Source organism: Aptenodytes patagonicus, chromosome 1 (assembly GCF_965638725.1).
Source record: "Aptenodytes patagonicus chromosome 1, bAptPat1.pri.cur, whole genome shotgun sequence".
Taxonomy (NCBI): domain Eukaryota; kingdom Metazoa; phylum Chordata; class Aves; order Sphenisciformes; family Spheniscidae; genus Aptenodytes; species Aptenodytes patagonicus.
In genome coordinates this window covers 61,133,603-61,154,390 of record NC_134949.1, presented here as the reverse complement: position 1 = coordinate 61,154,390, position 20,788 = coordinate 61,133,603, and the positions used below count along the sequence as shown (strand labels likewise).

The following is a 20,788-nucleotide window of genomic DNA, read 5'->3' as shown; positions in this document are numbered from 1 at the left end:
ACTGTAGCTCTAGAAGTTGCTTTTTGTTTTAGGAAGAAATTGCGTTACTGCAAGCAACACATCTTTCCCTTGACTACACAAAATCCCGCAGCCTGTCTTTCTGGAGCTTTTTATTCACACACTGATCTCGGAGGGCAAGCATTGTGCATTTTCAGGTTTGAAGAACCCAGGGAGCTCTCTAGGAAAGAGAGCATACAGGGAGAGGTACAGCAGAACTTAGGCCATTTAGGGCAAGAACTGGAGCCTCTTTCATGTGTGAACCTCCAACTACCTCGTCAGAGAACAGAGCTCGGCTTACTGTTCTTTTACAGCACAGCCAGAGGAGCCACACAGCAAATCTACAAGGTCTAAAGACAAGTTCTTAGCTGCGCCTGTTCATGGAGGTGCTTCCTACCCCTACCTTGTCCCAGGAAAGCTTGGGAGAGGCAGATGATGAAAAAGTGGTGTTATTTCTCTTAGCATCATTATCAGAAATAGGAAACCTTTTTTCACTATGTGTAAATATTAAAAAAGAACATTAGAAAAGAGCCACATTTTTAATTTTTTTAGACGAAAACAACAGAATGAAATACATCTTCATTCCATAAATTAGCAGCAAACCCTTCCATCACTCTAGGTGGTAAAAGGTTTACAGCACAAGAAGTAATATATACTGTAAACACCGTCTGATCATCTGTAAGCCTCTTCCTTACTGAGTCTATACAGTCTTTACCTCTTCACCTGCTTACATATTCTAGTGAACGAGAGTGGGAAGAGGCAATAACTGTTCTCCAAAAGCCAATTTTTGATTTTCTGTAGTGGGGTAATTGCTTTGTCTGCAAATGCTGATTTCACTGGCTTTTTTTTTTTAACCAAAGCTTTTTTATTTATTTTAGAGGGAAACCTGAGCATTGACAGTCTTTGCTCTGTGCCAAACTACATCCTTCACTTAAAAAGTATAAAAAGAAAAATGCATTAACTGCCACCACTATTTTTTTTTGTTTTTCTTATTGTCATGGCTTTGGCAGTTAAAGACAGTTGGCCTACAGGTCACTGCAATCACTTGACTACATTTCTGGTTTGTGGCTCTTTACTCAAAGGGCTATGCAAGGTGTGTCATGTATCCCAGCACTGGATGGATTAATCTGAGTGATTTGGAAAAGAAGGATGCACAGTGTGTGTGAAAAAATCTCCTTGCCTCATATTTCCTTCTTGGCAACTGTTCACTTGTACGTGCATGATCCATTCTCATTCAGTGTTTTGGCTACAGAGTTTATTAAGCGGTGGTAGTGCGGAGACCAAAACAGAAGGAAAACTCCTCATTTGATATACGCTGTTGACTGGGGAAACAAAGAAGAGGGGTTTTTTTCCTCCTTCCCCAGTTTTAACATCCAAGAAAATTTCCCTCTCTCTTCTCTTCATTTGTGTCCAGAGAGGGCATCACCTGTTGAATAGACTCCATTGTTAATCCTACAGTCTTCAGTCCTCATAGAGTCTATTAATTCCTCCTCTGAATCCTCCTCCTCTTCCTCCTCTGGGGCTGACAGGCTGGATGTGGGGCCTTTACATATTTTTAAGTGGCGAGTGAGGTGATATTTGGTTAGATAAGCCTTGGAGCATTTTTCACAGACATAGTCCCTCTTTCCTTCATGTGAATTGAGATGCTTCTTCAGGTGATTTGTCCTCAGAAACAGCTTGTCACACTTGGGGCACTTGATCTGCCGTTCTCTGCAAGACATGATAAAGTTACAGTTTGCTGCTGCTGCAAGGCAGCCGATACTGTCTTAAATAGTGGGGTGGTGGTGACAAGAAGGGTGACAGGGTCAGTCTTACTCCTAAATCTTACTTTTAATATACTTGAAGGAGAAGCAGACCAGAAATAACAGCACTACTGCAGCACTAAAGTGTAAGTACTGCTCAGTTTTCTCTCACACAGTACATATACGAAGCCCCTCTTCTCTGCTCCCCTCCTCCAACATCACTGGCAAAAGTCACGCTTTTTGGATTAGCTGCTAGCTTGCAACCAACCGTTTTTCTTTCCTGATGATAAATTGAAGAAGAAAGAATCCTACAAGGGTTTTGTTTGTTTATTTTTTGAGTAAGACCAAACTCTGTTTAAACTAACTCCATGTTTTGGCAAGGGCAGAGATGTTGCCACGGTGGAAAGGTTGGTCTCCTTCCTCCCCACCTTGCATAAATGGGGGCGGGGGGGGGGGGGGAGAACAAAAAAGAAAACAAAGCTGCTAAGTGTTAACAACCCTCAGTCTGTAAATGCTAAGCAGAGGCTTACCAGACTGCCAACAGTCAAATTCTGTAGATGACTCTGCAAAACACCTCCCAGCAATAGTGTTCCTGGCTCTGGCCGTAAGAACAAGCAACAAAGCAAGTCTGTCTGTCTGCCTCTCTCTTGCCCATGCTAGCTGCACTATGCTGTCTCCTAGGCAGCATGACAGAAGTGGCAGTCAATTCCAAGTGAGTACAAGAACCAGATGCTGAAAATGAAGTAAGCAGAAGGAGTAGCTTTGGGCAAGCAGCCTTTAAGGGAGGACCTTGGATTAGGAGTAACTAAACAGGATGGAGAGATTCCCACAGCAAAAGGAAAGATCTGGCGTGGCAGAGAGCCGAGGGGCTGGGAGAGACCTGTAGATAACTGGAGGAGGACCTGGGGGTGGGGATCTGCCCTGACTGTGGGCATCTCCCTGCAGGAGGAGCAAGAGACCAAGTGCATGAATGAGACTGGGGGGAGATAAGAGCTGGGAACGGCTGCACCCCACCCCTGGTGCAAACAGAGAGGGAGACTTCACTAACAAGCTACTCTGTTAGTAGCATTGAGGAGTTTATGATTTTTCGTGGTCATGTTGGGACGTGAAAACAGTTCTCAGCAGAGAACTAAATGTAAATCAGCTAACCCTCTCTCTCTTTAAAATGATAAACACTCCAGAATGCCATTTCACAAGACAAGGTGAATTTGGACGCCTGGAATTTACTGTGTCATTAAAATACTGCAAACACTAGAATAGGACAACTTCCGCTAATAACAAGGAATTTGCCCGGATTGACTTCTCTGTCGTTTTAGAGGTTGAACCTATACTCCCTAGGCCAAACTATTTGCAAACCGGAGATTCTCTCTTGGGCTGTTCAGCTTCATTATTTACTGCACTGGCCAGGCCAACACATCCTGTGAGATCACTTACTGCGTGTGAGTGAGTACATGCTGCTTGAGGTCCTGCCTCCGCATGAATAGCTTTTCACAGTAATCGCACTTCAGATTCTTCTCCCCCGTGTGGATGACCATGTGCGATTCCAGGTGAGCCTTCTGAGTGAACGATTTGTCACAGAGGGTACAGCGATAATTCTTCTGACCTAGGATTAAATACGTACACCCACAAATTGACAGTCAGTGTCCCAAGAAATACAGTAAGCAAACAAGCCTGACCACTTCTGAAAAACAAGATTTTACCCTGAAGAAAGGCAGATTATTTGTGAACAGGACCTGTTCCTCCTGCAGTTCCTTCAGACTCAGCATAAAGGCCTACCAAGTTACAGTCTAGATTTAGCTATGCAAAAAACAGGCATCATCTGACTTGATTTCATCATTCCCAAAGCTTTTCATCCCCCACCCCATGCCCCCAAGCCAAAAAACCCACTTCATGCTTCTGTTTTGAACCACTGAGCCCTTGGTGTGATGCACGGTTCTGCACTTTGTCCTTCTAAAGACCAGATTCCTCTTCCTCCAGTGCTTGTGGTCAGTCAGCCTTTCCTGTAAGATAAGACTTTCTGCTTCTTGTCTACACCAACTGTATCTCCGTGTTCTGCATATCAAAACATCACCAGTAGACTTGTAAATTTTCCAGCAAAGAGATTCAGGCAAACACTTAACAAGACTAGGCTTATCCAAGGTGAATTCTTGAGTAAAAATAATGGTAGCCTCCTTTTTAATGGTAGCCATCTAGTTACTGTACATTAGTGCATCCCCATCTCCACTGATTTCCCACAGGAACTGTATCTGATGCCTTACTGGAGCCCAACCACATTTGATGCGCTGCATTGCCTTTGTCTAGAAAAACAAGTTCTCTTATCTAACAAACACACAGGTACAAAGCTCACTGGCTCTTTGCAACTTCTATGTTTTATCCCATTTTCCCACTTATCTGTAGTTCTTCCATTATTCTTTGCCAGAAATAGTTCAAAACCCCTGCACGCCACTGAATTCAGACTAAGTCTGAATACCACTCGAATCCCTATCCCACTGAGTATTCTGTGGTCATGTATACCACATTTGTACTTGATCAGTTTATTAGAACTCCTCACTACTGAGCCCACAGCTTCCTATGCTTGACTCAAGTGCACTGAACTCACAGTTTTATTCCCTTTCCAGCTTTGTGATTTACATTCAGTGATTCCCAATAGCTATTTCAACCTTACTGAAAAAAAACGAGGCAAAAATATCCACACTGTCTATTGCTGGCCTGTATTTGACCTTCACCCTCTCCCCTATCTTCACTCTGTGTTAAATCCATGCCTTTTCGTATTTCCTCTCTTCTTACAAAGCTGAAAAATGTTTCACTATTTTGTCTTCCCCCTTTTAGCACTCATTCACTGATCTGCTGGCAATTCTCCCTTTATCCCCAAAGCCTCTAGTGATACCCAAATGCCCACAGAAGTCAACAGCACGTTGATTTAAGTTTTGATGAGTGACCGAGCTGAGTCTTATCCACATCAGTCTGACCCCACAGTCACCAATTTCAGTCCTGTGCCATTTCCTTAAGATGAAAAACAATTCGAGTAGGAAAGAGGGGAAAGATGTCAGCCCCATATTTAAGTGGACAACTGTCCACATTACAAGCTCTCAAACCCAGTTGGCTTTTTCTCATGAGCAGAAAGGAACCCTTGTTTTATCATAGCTGCCAGCACTGGATCTGCTATGTGGGAACAAAGGGTTTCTGTCTCCCAGACGAAGGCTGACACTTCTTCCCAACTGTAATCAACTTCAAATTATCAAATGCTTTTAGACATGGCACAATCAGCCAGAACACAGGTCTACATACTGTTCTATAAGCACGCATGCCACTGAATCCAGCATGGTCCTATTCCACGCCAACCAGTGCTCTCTCAGGCAGTGCCCAGGCATTAGTTGGGGTCAGCATGGACTAGAGATCATTCCTAGACAGTCAGGATGCTGCCATTCTTAGAAAGGTAGGTCGAGGGAGGTGATTCTGCCCCTCTACTCTGCTCTGCTGAGACCCCACCTGGAGTACTGCGTTCAGCTCTGGAGCCCTCAGCACAAGAAAGACATGGACCTGTTGGAGCGGGTCCAGAGGAGGGCCACGAAAATGATCAGGGGGCTGGAACACCTCTCCTCTGAAGAAAGGGTGAGAGAGTTGGGGTTGTTCAGCCTGGAGAAGAGAAGGCTTCGGGGAGACCTTATTGCGGCCTATCAGTACTTACAGGGCACTTGTAAGAAAGACGGAGAAAGACTTTTTGCCAAGGCCTGTAGTGACAGGACAAGAAACAACAGTTTTAAACTGAGAGAGGATAGATTTAGATCGGACATAAAGAAGAATTTTTTTTACAATGAGGGTGGTGAGACACTGGAACAGGTTGCCCAGAGAAGTTGTGGATGCCCCACCATTGGAAGTGTTCAAGGTCAGGTTGGATGGAGCTTTGAGTGACCTGATCTAGTGAAAGATGTCCCTGCCCACGGCAGGGGGGTTGAACTAGGTGATTTTTAGAGGTCCCTTCCAACCCAAAACACTCTATGATTCTGTCTCTTAAGAGCTTAGATTTATGGACACAAGCTATGCCCTGCCAGCTGGCCAAGGGATCAGAAAGAACAGGTCCCGCCCCAATGTGCATCTCTATAAAGTCCCCAACCCTTACCTGTGTGTATCTTGAGGTGTGTCCGTAAGTTGCTAGGATCACTGAAAGCTTTGCTACAGAAATCGCACTTGTGCGGCTTCATGCCCATGTGCCCCATGAAGTGGACGTGGAGTTTGGAAGGGGAGATGAAAGCCTGGGGGCACATGGAGCACTTCCACTTCCTTTCCTTGCCGTGGCCTGGCCCATGGCTGCTGCTGTGCCCCTGGCTGGGGAGGTGGCTGTGAATATGGCTGCTCAAATGGGCCTTGAAGTCCGCATAGGAAGCGCATTCCTTTCCGCAGTGGCAGATGTGCACGTCCGGATGTTCGGGGACACCTTTGGGCACAAAAGCATCACTTTTGATGAGGCACAGCAAGGCCTAACAGAGCGTGAGCGTGATCCACGTTAACACTGTCTGTGGTAGCAAAGCCAGCTGCAGAGATTTTCACCCCCGTTCCTTTCAGCTCCGGTGCTTGCTTTTCAGCTCTTTTAGGCAGGCCATTTCAAATGTTTTGGGGGGCCAAACTTTGGAATGGTTTTGAGCACAGCTCCACCAAACCTAAATTATCACAACCAAAGGTGGGGGAGGATAGGACCATCTTCAGCTAGCAAAACTCCCTTAGCACCAGATGGATGAACAGAAGAAAAACAACCCTTTTTCTTTGAAACTGTGATCTTTTACTCCTGATCAGTGGAATTAGATAGTGAAATGTTTCTTTTAAATGATGGTAATCCTGTAATCATGAAATGTAAAAAGAAACTATGACGTGCACCACTAGGAACTGAGAAGGAACATAATGCACTCCAAAGTCACAGTGCCCAGAGATGGCACTAAAAGGGAATTTAAGCTCAGTACTGCCTGCAAAGCCAACAAAGATGAGCGCTTACTTACCAAGCTGTCGTGCATAGTCCCGACTGTAATAAAAGAGAAGCTCGTGTTCAGGTGGGATGTCCCGAGAGGTGCAAAAGTAAATTTTTCCATCGTGAGGGTAAGCTACCAGATTCTGCTCTTCCCGGTTCCTATAGCAATAACGAGAGTTATGAAAAAAAGCCCTCCAGAAATAATGACTTTCTGAGAGAGGAAAAAAAAGAAGGAAATTCCTATAAATAGGTAATGAGAGAACCTCAGTGCTTGTCAGCACATTACAAAAACTTCCATGTCTGTCACTTCTGTCCTTCTTTATTAAAGGAAAGTAAAGGAAAACTGGACCTTGAGAGCCAATCTGCTCCACCAAATGATACATTTTTCACACCACTGTGATATCTTGCTGAGAAAGTTATTAATAGACATTGGAGTGGGCTGAAAGAAGAGAGTTTATGATCTCTTAAGAAACTACAAAAACATATATATTTTTCATATTAAGCCCCTTAAGAAATAGAGAACACATGAGGGAGAAATAAATATCAGTAAAGTCTTAAAGCACAATTATCTTCGAAAATAACTCTTGAAAAGCATTTCCAAGATGTGATAATTCATCTTCTGAAGCTGTATCTTGCATATGTTTGTTCCCAGTATCCGAAACCAGCAAAAGCTCTGCCCCACTGCAGTGGGAGGTCAACTTCTTGACTCCTGCATATGGGAGCAATGAAATGAATTGCAGGGGAAACCTACTTTGTGTCACAGAGCAATAGGAAAGGTTCGGCCTTCTCAGTGGACCACGTATGGAGCAATACTGAAGCCAGTCTGGACAGTTTTCACTGCAGGCTCCAGAAAGACTGAAAAGGACAGCTCTTGCAAGCTGTAAGAGCTTGGAACTTGGCAAAAGAACCCAGGGACACTTTGCTAATAAAGTATTAAAATCAAAACGACAATCAACATCATCTTCACAGATGTATCCAAAAGGAATGGGACAGAGGCAAGGCAGTAACAAGCTAATACACAGTAAGCTAATACATAAAGAACCTGGTTTAAAGCTTTAGAACAAGGGAAACAAAGTATGTGGGCAGGTTTGGGGCTGTTTTACTACAGCATGCGTACTGGTTCCCCTGTAACATTCTCCACTGGGTGCTCTGTTTCATTCTCCCCACCAGTCCAAGATGCCTAGATAACTCCTGAAGGTCCCTTTGTCCCGAGCTCATTACCCATCTGGGCAGTCAGTGCAGCAGTGCACATTCTCCAGCACAGCCTCCTATAAGCCTGCAGCTCAGACTCCAAGCTACTTAGCACACTACAGGTGGTTCTCACCTGGCTTTGCGTACAAACATCATCCAGTTACATTCATTTTCATCAGTTGTAATGATGCAGAACTCCAGGACACCATTGTGATAGATCTACCAGGAAAAACAAATGCAATCTTAGGACAAAACACAGCAACAAACGCAGTGAAAGCCAACTTCTTTCTTTAAGAGAGGATGTGTTTACCTCAAACAAGCCAGGAGGTCTCCATTGCCAAGACCACAGCCCTGTTCTTACTCCTTACTTTCCCCTTCACACAGGAATCTCGACCTCTCTGCTACCCAGGAGGCTAGAAAAACTGTTTATCAGCATCTTTCCCACACACCACCTTTAGCTCCCAGCAGAAATGCATTTGGCTGCTTTTCTTACAAGCCAAGTCTTGTAAATAATAATATCTGGGCAAACAGTACATGTTTTATTTATATGGATCAATTTTACTTTCTGAACATGAAATGATGTGAAAAAGAAAGCTTTAAAGCAGCTTTCCTAAACCAAATCATCACCTGGGGGAACTTTCAATAAACAGTAATACAAAACAAACAAGTGCTGCCTAGTAATTCATATACAATCTCTGCTGCAACTCCACACAAATACGGGAAACCACATACAGCCCTTCAAAAGAAAAGGCATTAAAGAAGTTCGTTGTACGTCAGGATTGATATCCAGCATATTACATGGTATAGAGCTCTGCTATGCTGATATTAAGTATCAAACAATCAAACTGCATTAATTTTGATTTTTGGCAAGGATGATAACATTAAAGCTGCTGTGTCATGCAATGGCTTTCACCAGAGAAAGGCATGCCTGCAGACTCTGTGAGCCATAACATCCACTGACCTTCCAGATGTGACTAGCTGCTTTGTCTGTCCAGTCAGCCACCTCCAGAGAATGGCTCTGCTGCCCAATCAAAGGTCCAAAACAAGTCCTTACAGGAATGGTTTCTCGTGTCCACACACCTATCAGTAGAAGACCAACATCTGCAGAATTCAATTATTTAAACAACTAATCATGCATAACAAAGAGGTGGGAGGTTTATGAGATAATGCTCCAGGGGTAATATCTAGGCAAAAGATCATCAAAGCTTCTACTTCACATGTAAAACACACCTAAGGCAGAGACAAGAACCACCACCACCACATGACACTATTGGGAGCCGCTTTGTTTTAATTACAGATATTTATTTTGTTTGTCAAAAGCAAGTAATTTACTTTTTAGTAAGCTATAAAACTAAGATCCTAGCCACTTGTACCAATTAAAGTTTTCGTGGCACTTTCTGCAGAAGCAGAAAATACTAGTTTCAGTAACTACATTTCGCCTACCTAATCCCCAGGAATTTCCAGAATTGTTGCTGGGCATTGTTAAGCAGCTTCTGCATTTCTCCCCAGAGGCAGCTGTATTTCTGTCATGGGCAGAGGGATTCCTGCGTGTATATTATTTATTATTAAACATTTATATATATATAGGTCTACATGAATACACTGAATAGCTTTTAGGAATAAACTGGAAACTAGTGCAGCTTGAAAAGAACAGATGTAATCTACTCTCAACAAGCAGCATCGCTAACAAGCCAATAATCACATTCTTCTCTAGCCTTCAGGTCCTTAGGGTATTGCACTGAACTCTTCGATTTCCAGGTGACAATGGCGTGACATACAGTAACAAGGTCCACATCCAATGACAAGGTCACAGTCTACATGCCAAATGTAAATGGGAGGGGGGGGCGGGGAAAAAAGAGGCACTCGTGATCAATTCTCCAATAAGAGTATCCAGAAGATACATATCCACAGGTAGCAAACCAAGCTGATGAACAAGCAGACAGAAATCTCCTCCATTATTTCTAATTGTTATCTTCCCCCAAACTGCAATTGCTGTAACATTTCCTTATCAAAGCTGTGCCTGGGCTGTTTAGCACACAATGAAAATAAACACCATACCTTGCTTGTGCTTGACCTTATCAAGTGTTTCAGTAACGCTCTGTGGCAGCACCCCTAGAGTCTAGCTGAAGCCTAAGCAGTAACCAGAGAACAAGAAGCTCTTGCACAACGTAAGTCAGGGTGATTACAGAAGAGGGAACCACCTCTCTATTGCAGTGTTTCTTTCCCACGTTATATTCCCTACGGTTTTTGATTTCAGGCAATGAGTGTATTTTAAACTGCTGCATAGAAATATATAGTAATCTGATTCTTACCCGCTTCAGCTCCCATGATAGACTGCCGGAGGGCAAGCTGTTTAGGGAGAGAAAGCCTGGCTCGGCTCTCTATCGGGGTGTCAGGGACAAAGGTGACGGGCCCGTGATCTGGGCAGTCCGATGGATATGCCTTGTCACACAGTGTGCACCCTGCAAAGAGGGGAAGGGACAACAGGGATTAAAAAGAGGCAACAGCCCCCACGGTGCAATCAGCTCCCTACCAATAAGTTTCAGCTCAGCTCCTGGCAAAGGCTGCTTCTATCTGGTTTAACCCCTCCGCTTTACTAGCTTTTACTCAGAAGAATACGAACCATACAGTCAGATTGGCACCAACATACACGTCACTGTTCCTATCCAATTCAGACCAAATATGAGGATCTCCACCTGCCTTCCTGATGGTAACTTAATCGTTTAGACTCTAGACTACCCCTACGGGGGCAATCTATCAATGGGACAGAGTCCACTCTTCATCAAAACTACTGCAAAACTGATGGTAGTCTCCCCAGAGCTGGCAGTAATGCTGATGATGGAAGAGCCATTTTCTCTCTGATCACAAGTGAAATGACCTTTCTTGGCAGAAAAATCCAAGCCATACCAAACCAAACACTTTCTAACTGGTTATTTTTTTGGAATTTACCAGGAACACAAGAGTCTTCTTGCATGTAGAACCTCAAGGATATTCATGCAAAGGAACAGTAAGGTCTTCTTTCTAAAATTTTTCTAATTTGAACCCACAAATCCCCTTACCTCCATTTAAATTCAGACAATGTGCAAATCTTCACGGCAGCAAAAACCTGACCTCACTGCTGCTTTTGAAGGACCTACTGCAATAAACTCATACAGTACACCTCTATGGGATGCCACTGAATGGAACAAAAACAAAAGTCCAAGAAGAATCAGTAGCATCGCTTTCCCAATCTGTCATTCAGCATAAGTACTGCTGAAAAATAAACCACTGAAAGTCTTCAGTCTAATAAATTCAGGAAAAAGTACAGCATAAAATGTTCTCATCTAGAAAAATGACATCATTTTAATTTTCTATGAATGGAGCAACTAACACCTACTCAGCAACCACCCTCCTGATAAATCATTCTTCTGAAGAAAGATGCTCAGCTAATTAAGCAGAATCTCCACAAAGACCTTCTTTGGCCTCTTGATGGCCCAACTCCAGTATAAAAGACCTATCACAGAAGTAGTCTTCAGCAGGCATAAACAGAAGAGATTTTTGGGACACTCCTTTCATACGTCAGGGTACCAGAATCTGACCCCGTACAAAATACAGTTTAAGCAACTACACAATTACAGATAGGAAGGTACTCCGAAAATTACTAGGTAGAGCCTACAGAAGAATTGCTTCATGTGCACAGATGACATGTAGGAGTACAGCAACGACAACAACCAGACCTGAGTAATGAGAAACACTATTTAGAACAGTTGTTTTCAAGCATTGCCTAGCACACCACCACGGGTCTGCAGACTAGCCCCAAGGAGAGGTGAAGAAAAACAAGTTCTAGGCACGTGACACTACCACTTGGAAAGGTTTAAGGATTCATACATTTTTAAGAAGTTGAGAAAAAAAATCCTACATTCTACAGAAAGCAAAATACACCATTTCCTTTCCATTTCTGTTCTTGCCAAATAATAAAAAAAACCCCTAAAAACCAAAACCAAATCACAGTGATTACTTCTCTGATTTGGGTACCCAGGACTGTAAGCAAAGATGATCAAAAAAAGGGCTACTTAAAAGTTTCACAAACATTTAGGACTGTAGCAAAGGCACACTTTTTTCTTCCCACTTAAGAACAGTGTAAGAAGTTTTCTGAAAAAGGCCCTGATTCCTGCCTTCTCAGTGAGGAAAAACCACCAAGAGGCTCTAAAACAACTTCTCCTCCTTGCTGTCACCTGTCTGGACACAAATTCATGTTTTATTCAGGAGAAGTTTAAAAACAACAACAAAAAGTTAAAATTTAAACCTTCCCAAGTCAAAGATCTATTTTGCAAATCACATGAAAGCACTAGGCATGCAATAACCATTATAACATCCTACCAATGGGAAACATCACCTGGGAAACAGCTTAGGACTATTTTAAGTATAGTGACAATAAGCTGGCACATCAAATCTCACTTAGGTGAATAAGAGAAGCGATTTCACCACGAGCATGTTAGATATCACAGTATTTTGATCATTATTTGTTCAACATGCAACAGATGCTTGTAAGAACTTCTGAGTGCATCAACTGTAAAACTCTTCCTCTAGGAGTTGTAAATTCATCCTAGTTCTACACCCACCTGATTTTAAGTTATATTTTATCCCACAGAATAAAAGTTTCAATTCAAATGTCTGACTAGACACTTTGCACTAAACTGCACCTCTGCCACTGCTAACCAAGGCAGTATTTCTTTCCGTTTCTTAAAAAAATGTTCTGCAGGCAAAGCTTGTCACAAGGCTCTGGCAGTTGTAGGACCAGATTGTGTGCAAGAGCAGCACTCAGCAATGCTACCACAACTAATAAAACTGAATATAAAAGCTGGCCTTACGCTTCAGTGGCAGGAAGCCAGACATGCTGCGGGTGGAAGTTCAAACCTCTGTCCTAGCAAACGAGAACTTCACAGTTCTCAAACACCACTCCTTGAACGATGACAGGATTGAGAGAGTGTAATGTCCAGTGCTTCTCTCTTCCTAGGAGATCAACTAACCTCTGGACTGAAGTCCTTTGATGAGAATAATTAGAAATATTAAAAACTTCCCTCCCTCTCTGCTCTTTTTCCCAGCAGGTCCTGTTGAGAACAACATTTTCAGGATGATTGTTCATGGTTTAATAAAAATTTTGCAAAATCACATAACATCATACTCAACAACTATACCCACTCAATGAAATGTATGGCTTGTGGTGGTGTTTGTTGTTTTTCTTTTTTAACGGAGCAAGAAGAGTAATTTGTGATGTGACTTTAAAAAACAAAAGTCTCATTGCAAAGGATAATATCAGCATATCCACAAAAGGCAAGAGGTTGATAAAGAACTCAGCTGCCAACCTCAAGGCAACATGGGAGATGGATACAAAGAGAACAACGCTAAAACATCCTATTATGTCTACTTCCAACTAGCATTGTTTCAGCAAGGTTAATCTGCCACTGCAGATGTTCCAACTTTCGTGGACTTGTTAAACAACTAAGTTTCTTTCCCTAGAAATCTGTAAGACTAGCAACAAGAGTCCTGTCATCCCACCAGACAACAGCTACATAACAAACCCTACCCCAAGAAGGCAGGAAATGCCCACTCACATATGGTAAACAAGGTTGCCATGTTCTCCTTGTTCGAATTGGAGTCTTCCATTTGCAGAGAGGATGGTACAAAGGCAAGATTGTCTGCAGACACATCCACGTGACTTGGCCCCATGGCTACTTCCTGATTTATGGAAGACACCGCCACTGGCTCGAGGCTGAGGCCCACTTCGTGCAAGGCTACCGAGTCCAGGGAAGCTAGGTTGTGTGAGGTAGAGAGCGCCACACTCACGGAGTTGGTGCTCATGGCCACAGTATGAATGGAGTCATTTAGTGTGCTGTCCGATATTCCTGTCACCCGCCCGGCGATGTGGTCGGGCTCCATGACGACAGGGAGTTCCAAAGTGCTACCGTGAATGGGAATGACACCGCCGTGTCCCACAGCGTCTGACGTCAAGTTACTCCCCACCGTGTCTACGGCTAAAGGTTCGTGGCTCCGGGAGCCATTCGGGATCTGTGAATGATCCCCGGCTACATCATCCATCGTAAGCTCCTCTGTCATCCCATCTGTAGAGATGGGGCTGGTTACTCTCGAAACGCTCTCCATAGTGATTGTAGTATCCAGCGCGACCTCATGGCTGTCACTAGGATGTAGATTTTGAGCACCATGCGTGTTCACTGTGCGGGAGTCCATGGAGACAATCCCTGGTTCCAGCCCCACGGTTCCACTGGGCTGGTAGGGATCTAGGGCTGAGGGATTGCTGGAGACTGACAATGCCGGATTGCTATCAACATTTATAGCGTTGGGATGGATGTACTGAGGTGGAGGTCTGTCAGCCAAGTAAGATAAGATACCTGATAGAATGAGAGGGGGAAAGAGAAGAGAATGAGATGACATCAGATTTCAAATCTTGAACAAAAATACTCCATCATCGCAGCATGGTACATTAAAACCTAGATCCTTCAAGACATGCTCTTTACATTATGTCCAATTAAAAAACACTAATTCTAAAACATGGCTCACAAACACATGCCAGCCCAACACTCTTGTCAAAGTATCATTTGACAACAAATACAGAGCTTCCATCCAACAGAGCAAGTCTCTAGTTATTTGGCAAACTATGAACAGCCAAGTTTCTGGCAGCATCTAACCTAGGCTCCTCAGTACAGAGACTGAATCAGAAAGAGGTTCTTCACATTTTAGGCATAATTTTTCGTTCTCAAGAAATAGCTCACAAAGGATGAAGGACTGCTAATGGAATCCAATGTTTGATAATCCCTCATTCATGTTTGCTAGGAGAAGTAGAAACAGTTCTCCAGGATATACCATTCTTGCTTTGGTATTTTAGTTTTAACAATGACTACTTCCTTCCTCTAAGACTAAGTGACACAACTGTCCATCTCGGAGATCATCAACTGCAATTCTGAAGTACCAAGATAAGGTCTCTCAAAGGTATCGTGAGTCATCTGCTCTCTTTCCTTAGATGAAATGTATGTTGTTTCTCCTAAAACAATAGCCCAGTTAAATTTAAATCAGAAACCCTAACATCTTTTCTGGTAGTTCTGGAAAGATCCTCAATGTCAAACAACCTTGGAACTTAACATACAAACACCCACTAACCTGTATTTACATACTACCGGCTTCTCTTACTGGACAAAGCTAAAAAAAAAAATCTTTGGAGGCAATACATCAGCACATTCAAGTAAACAGTACTTCCAGCAGAGACAGAGACAGATTTTGCAAGATCTGAGTCAGCATGTTTCTTTTTGGCCTTGAACCCTATAAGCTATTTGTTCTGTAAAAGTTCTCCATTCAAACATGTCTGTTATTACAAGCATGCAAGCATGGATACTCTTTCTGCAGCATAACCCCATTAAAAATGGCTAAGCCAAGAAATGGACAGTTTAATTTAATCAGCTGCATCAAATATTTCTGCATGCTATGCTGCCCCGTGGCTTGAACAAGGAGGATCCTTGAAGGCAGTAAGATGACTGACGGAAGAGTCCTATGAAACATCAGGCTAAACATCAAGCAGGCTAGAAAGAAAAAATACATTTCTGCATAAATTATTCCAGCTCAGAAGAATAGCAAATACCTTCAGTCCTCAAATGCACTGTCTACTCCTCTACTCTTTGCCCACAAAATGGACAGGCATGTAATGCAGCAGGAAAGGTTACTCCTAAGCAGCTGGCAAGTTCAGCCACTAGTCATCAGGTAGCTGACAAGATCTGGGCTGCTGTATTTCTTTTCCTAACCTAGGCTGAACCAATAACACTCACTGGGTGACCCTGAAGAAGTTTATCTACCCCCTTCCACCCTGTCAATCTTAGCTACAAAACAAAACAAGGACTACATTTAAAGCTTGAATTTCTGTGTCTTCATATAATAACATGTAAAATTCTACATTTATACTCTAAAACACTTGCAAGAGAGGAATGAAGATAGAAATCAGTATGTTAGGCCTTTGGAAACCAACCTTGAACAAAAATGAAGAAAACCTATGCCATGGGCTAAAGGGGTGGGAAAGAGCCCAAACTCAGCTGATGGCTTGCTCTTTCTGAGCTTTGAGCTGCTGTACCCTACCATCACACACATATCAAGTACTGCTTCAGACTACAGGAGAAGAAAAAGCAGTTTTCGAACTAAAGCGATTTGAGATAGAAACCAGGCATGCTTTGTTTTCTGTTAATCTTAAAAACAAAGCAGCAGGAGGAGTGACTAGAGATTCAGTTCAAGTAGAAAATACCCTGCAATTCTCTTCATATACATATGTAGAAACAGAGACCTCAAAATAAAGGTGTGTAAATGACACAACAGACCCCAGACAAAATCCAGGAATTTACAGCTCTGCAAAATAGTCGGTCTTGCCTGCTTCAGGACAGAAAGAGGTGGTTCTTAAAACAATTTCTCTCTCTGTTCCCATCCATCAGCACCAGACCACTTACCAGGTAGAATGTGTCTGAAATAGCTGCTCTCCAGGTGAGGGTATGGTGGTGGAGGTAGGGTGTAGTTTCTTTCTGGTATACCACACATCACTCCTCGATCCCCAATACCCATTGGGAGCATCAGAGACAGAGCAGAGGGCAAGGAACTCAAGGAGGGGCCCAAGTTTGGAATTGCAACAGGCAAGCCTGCAAAAGAAAATGTCCATTTAAATTCAATGGAACTACTTGAGCTTATGAACATACAAGCCAACAAAGAGGTTACTAATTCTTCAGGAGCTCCCTATGGAAGTACAGTATGGTACCGTCAAAGTAAGGTGGCAAGCTTCAAAGAATCAGTTATCACAGCACTGAGAGGCATGCCTGAACGTGGCTAGATTTTTTTTGGATACATTACATAGGGCCCGCTTCTACTTTACAACTGTAATGGACTTTCATCTGTGTAGCCCCCTGAAAAAAAGAGCTAGGAACACAGTTTTGCTTTACAGGTGAAAAATCATTATTTTCACCTGAGTGAAGATGCACATAGATGGAGACAGATTTGCAGCTACAGTTCGTATTTCAAAGGATTCTGCTACCACCCAACCACAGTGCAAACCACCCCATTAGAACAAAATGAGACTCCCATTAAGACATAAGCCTGGTAAGCACACATCCCTTTTGCTTTGCCCACATAAGCAATGGTTTATGGTCTAACCTTCCTCAATTCTACATCACCTCATTACCTGCTAAAGACATGACTCGCTGTCAGAGCAAGCACTGCTATCCAGTTACAAACATTCCCATGACAGTAAAACACACAGCATGAGCTGCAATACCCTTTGTGGGAGCTTTCCCCATTACCTGGTGCTGGTATGGCGTTGTGAGTGGGTGACGTTGCCAACCCCAAGTGACTCCCAGAGACCGGCAGGGCATTGCTCACAGAGGATGAGGTCAGCTGGTCCATCCCTACAGGACTCAAGTTCATTTCATTCATTCTGGGGAGCAGGGAACAGAGAAGGGAGGGGAAAAAGAAAGAGAAACAGAAGCAAGAGCATTCCTGATTACTGACTGTACTGTGGTGAGGAAGGGCTGAGCAAACAAACTCAAAATCAGATATTGACATGTAAAAACTCTGCCTTAGAAAGCTCAGCATAAAGCACATCAACCACTCGCACTGTGATCACATCATGATCAATACATATTGATCATATTACATAGCAATAACCAGGATTAAAAAGCTAGTTCAAAAAGACAAATCGGACCATAGCTTTTTCCTTGCCATCCAGAAAATAAAGCCTCACTCCTTGTAGTCAAAGCCACTGTGATTAAAGTATTGTGAATACAGATCGATTTGCAAGCTGAATGTCACAATTACTCGGACAACGGCATCTTTTTATATTTCATGACTTCTGGATACCACATTCATACTCAAAAACCAAAGTCAGGGGAGAGGAGCGGGAAAGATCACTTAAAACTGTTAATGGACACAAAACGCCTAATTCATCACCAGTTCGAACCAGGCCAATAGTGACAAGAGTCACCTCTGCAGAATAGCCATTGTATAGTTTTAACAGGCTGCCTCAGTCTGATTCTGCAGACATGGCACATGCTCCTATCACATTAAAAACTGGCACCTTGGATGACATGTTGTTTCAGAGCGATCAACCAGTGGCTCTGGAGTTGCCTGCACCTCTCAAGCTACTCAAGTGGGCGCACACCACACAAGTGGCTGTAGAGCTGTGGAAACCACCAGGCTGCCAAACAACCCAAAACCCCAGCCTTGGTAGAAACCATGCCAGCTTGGGGCACATCTGTCCGCTGGGGTCTCAAGCTGCACATGCAGCCTGAACCAGTCCACGGGGAAGGGGACACCAAGGAGACACGGCCACCTCCCACTTGTCAACAACTTCACAAGCTCTGCCTGGCCTTAGCTCTGCCCACCCTGGCACTCCTGCCCACACACCAGCTCTAATCAGTGGTTCGTAGGGCCAGAAAGACCGGCTGCCCCCACAGCGGTCACAACCCCGGCAACAAGACCGAACAGCCTCCACGCTGATCCGAGCCCCCCACATGCCCTTTGCAAGCAACAGGCCTGAGCTTTGCAGTACCAATGGAGAGCTGGAGCTTGGACTGACACTCCAGTAAGGAAAGGTACCGCTCACCCTGGAAAAACGGCCAAATACACCAAACGCACGCAAGTTAACCCGAAGGTCTGAGACGCACAGAGTCGCCGACTTTCATCTCGCTTCTGCCCAGTTTTCACATCGCATGCTCTCCTACCCTTGTCAACCGCCCCGCTTGCCTCCAGGGACGGCTTTGCAGAGATGGTGCCGAGGGGTCCGGCTATCCGGCAGGGCAGGGCATATCCCCCCCCTCCCCGGCCCAAACGGCTGATTAGGGTGGCGATGCCCGAGGGAGGGATCCACCACCCTCGCCCCGGGACCGAGGGGTGGCGAAGCACCGGGGCCAAGCCTCGCGGCCTGCGGGAGGCGCTGAACGCTTTAGGGAACCCTTCCCCTCCTCGCCCCTCGTCCCCTCGGCCGGGGTGCGCGCCGACGTCGCAAGGCCCGAGGTGCCCGTCCCCCGCCCCGCCCGGCCGCGGTCCCGCCCGCCTCCCACAGCCCCCCGGTCCTCCGCCCCCGGCGGACGCGAGGGCGCTCACCTGGGGTGCATGGGGCCCGGCGCCTCTCCCGGCGGCGGAGCGGCCGCGGCCGCAGCCGCATCAGGGCCCTCAGAGCCGGCCCGCCGCCGCCCCTCGGGCAGGCGCCTGCCCCCGGCCCCAGCCCCAGCTCCGGCCCGGCCCCAACCACCGCCGCCGCCGCCGCCTCATGGGCGGGGCCCTGAGCGGCGCGGGCCCGGCCGCGGGCGGGGCAGCGCGGAGGAGGAGGAGGGGGCAGGAGGGAGGCGGCGATGGCGGCGGCTGCGGCGGTGGCGGCGGGAGGGGGACGGGGGCTGCTTCCGCCGCCGTGCGCCACATCCAGGAAGCGGCGCCACCGCCCCAGCGCTCGGCCGCTTCCCGCCTGCCGCCGCCGGGGTCCGTGACGGGCCCAGCTCCGAGTGCCGGCCCGGGCCCGGCCGCCTCCGCCATGCTAGCGCGGAGGGGCCCGCCGGGCATGCCTGTGGGGTCCTCCCGGTTCCGTGTCAGACCGGGCCATCCCCGACCTCCTAGCAGCCGCCTGCCCGCCGCGGCGGCTCCCTGGCCCCGCTGCCCTTGCCAGCTCCCTGGCAGCCGCCGCGGGGTTCGGCTGGAGGGAGTGCTGCCACCGTGCTGGAGGCCGGGGCAGGCCTGCTTTCGGTGAACCTCGGCGGCGTTTCAGCCCCTTTCACCGCCACCTCCCCGCCTTATTTCCAGATTATTTCTAGCGCTGTGGGCGCCGCTGGGGCGGGAGAGCGGGCCTGGGAGCTGCCCAGGTACACGGTGGTTCTCCCCTTTCGGAGAAGCATCTCAGTTGGCGCTCTTCGGTCGTAAGGCGGCATCCCGGCTGGGTCGGCTGACCGAAAGCCCTTGCCGTTCCGCCCGTGGTTTCACGTGCCGCTTCTCTCAGAAGGGCACAATGGTCGTTGCTGTTTTTCCACACAGTAGTCCCTGCTATCTCACTGCTCTCTCATCACGCCCTCGTATCTGCTGTCATTAGAGGGTTGCATTTCATGGCCTCTGGTACCGTCAGCTCATACTCCCCAGCTACCTTCTGGACATCAGCTGCTGTTCAACTGTCTATGATTTATGGCTCATATATACAATTCCGGCTAAGGCTACGTTGCAAAGGAATCTCTTCATGTGCGCAAGTAGTTTTGTAGCTCGCTTTTGCCTGTGACACGTGGCTATTCATCACATACACTGCTCAAATCAATCTACAAGTTCCTTAAGTGCCGGGGTGAACAGCTGTTTCCTCAAACACCGTAATGTGCTTCTGTAGTTTGATCGTGCCTGACACGAACAATGCCTCATTTAATGAGACATCCCTTGATAGGATGTCTGCACAGGAGGTAACTTACGGTATTTTTCTGCCCGCTACCTTTTGATCTAAAGAACCTAAATGTGGGATCTGGAAGGATCATTTCAGTTCAGTACAAACCCATCGGTTCTTCTAGGGGTGAAAACAGGATCTCCTCATTTGGCTTTAGCTGTCAGAAAGTTAGACACCCTGTATATGCTGGTTCTTCAAGCTCACTGTAGCTGAAGGAGAGAAATAGGCTGCAGGTGAGAGAGCTTCATCCCACCCTGAGGTAGGTGTCTGAGAAGAATCCCCTTTGGAGCTACCTCTCTGTGTCTATGGCCTGTAACTGGGACTTGTGTAATTAGTTTAAATATATAACTTCTAGAGGATTACATTTAGGCAAAGTAAATCCAGGTCTCTCTCATTTGTGACCAAAAGAACGACCTCATTTAGTTTACCACATACCCCACAACCTCTCCTGTTCTCCACTAAGCCAGATAA

At 45.6% G+C, this 20,788-nt stretch overlaps 1 protein-coding gene across 1 annotated transcript; it reads right to left on the bottom strand.

Moving 5' to 3' along the window:
- Positions 1 to 517: 517 nt before the first annotated feature.
- Positions 518 to 19,101, bottom strand: PRDM4 (PR/SET domain 4). The gene is made up of 11 exons (XM_076338911.1): positions 19,012 to 19,101; positions 17,211 to 17,344; positions 16,371 to 16,556; positions 13,485 to 14,279; positions 10,203 to 10,352; positions 8,852 to 8,970; positions 8,024 to 8,109; positions 6,731 to 6,858; positions 5,860 to 6,174; positions 3,174 to 3,342; positions 518 to 1,707 (listed from the first exon to the last, which is right to left on the bottom strand). Exons 1-11 carry the CDS (start codon positions 19,020 to 19,022, stop codon positions 1,398 to 1,400), a joined length of 2,403 nt encoding a protein of 800 aa, XP_076195026.1. The 5' UTR covers positions 19,023 to 19,101; the 3' UTR covers positions 518 to 1,397.
- Positions 19,102 to 20,788: the final 1,687 nt, after the last annotated feature.

Bases quoted from the DNA above. Each gene is read 5' to 3' on its own strand.
- PRDM4 (XM_076338911.1), bottom strand. The intron at 6,175-6,730 runs GTAAGTAAGCGC...TTGTGCCCAAAG, and splicing joins GGACTATGCACGACAGCTTG to GTGTCCCCGAACATCCGGAC. The intron at 3,343-5,859 runs GTAAGGGTTGGG...ATTTAATCCTAG, and splicing joins ACACCTCAAGATACACACAG to GTCAGAAGAATTATCGCTGT.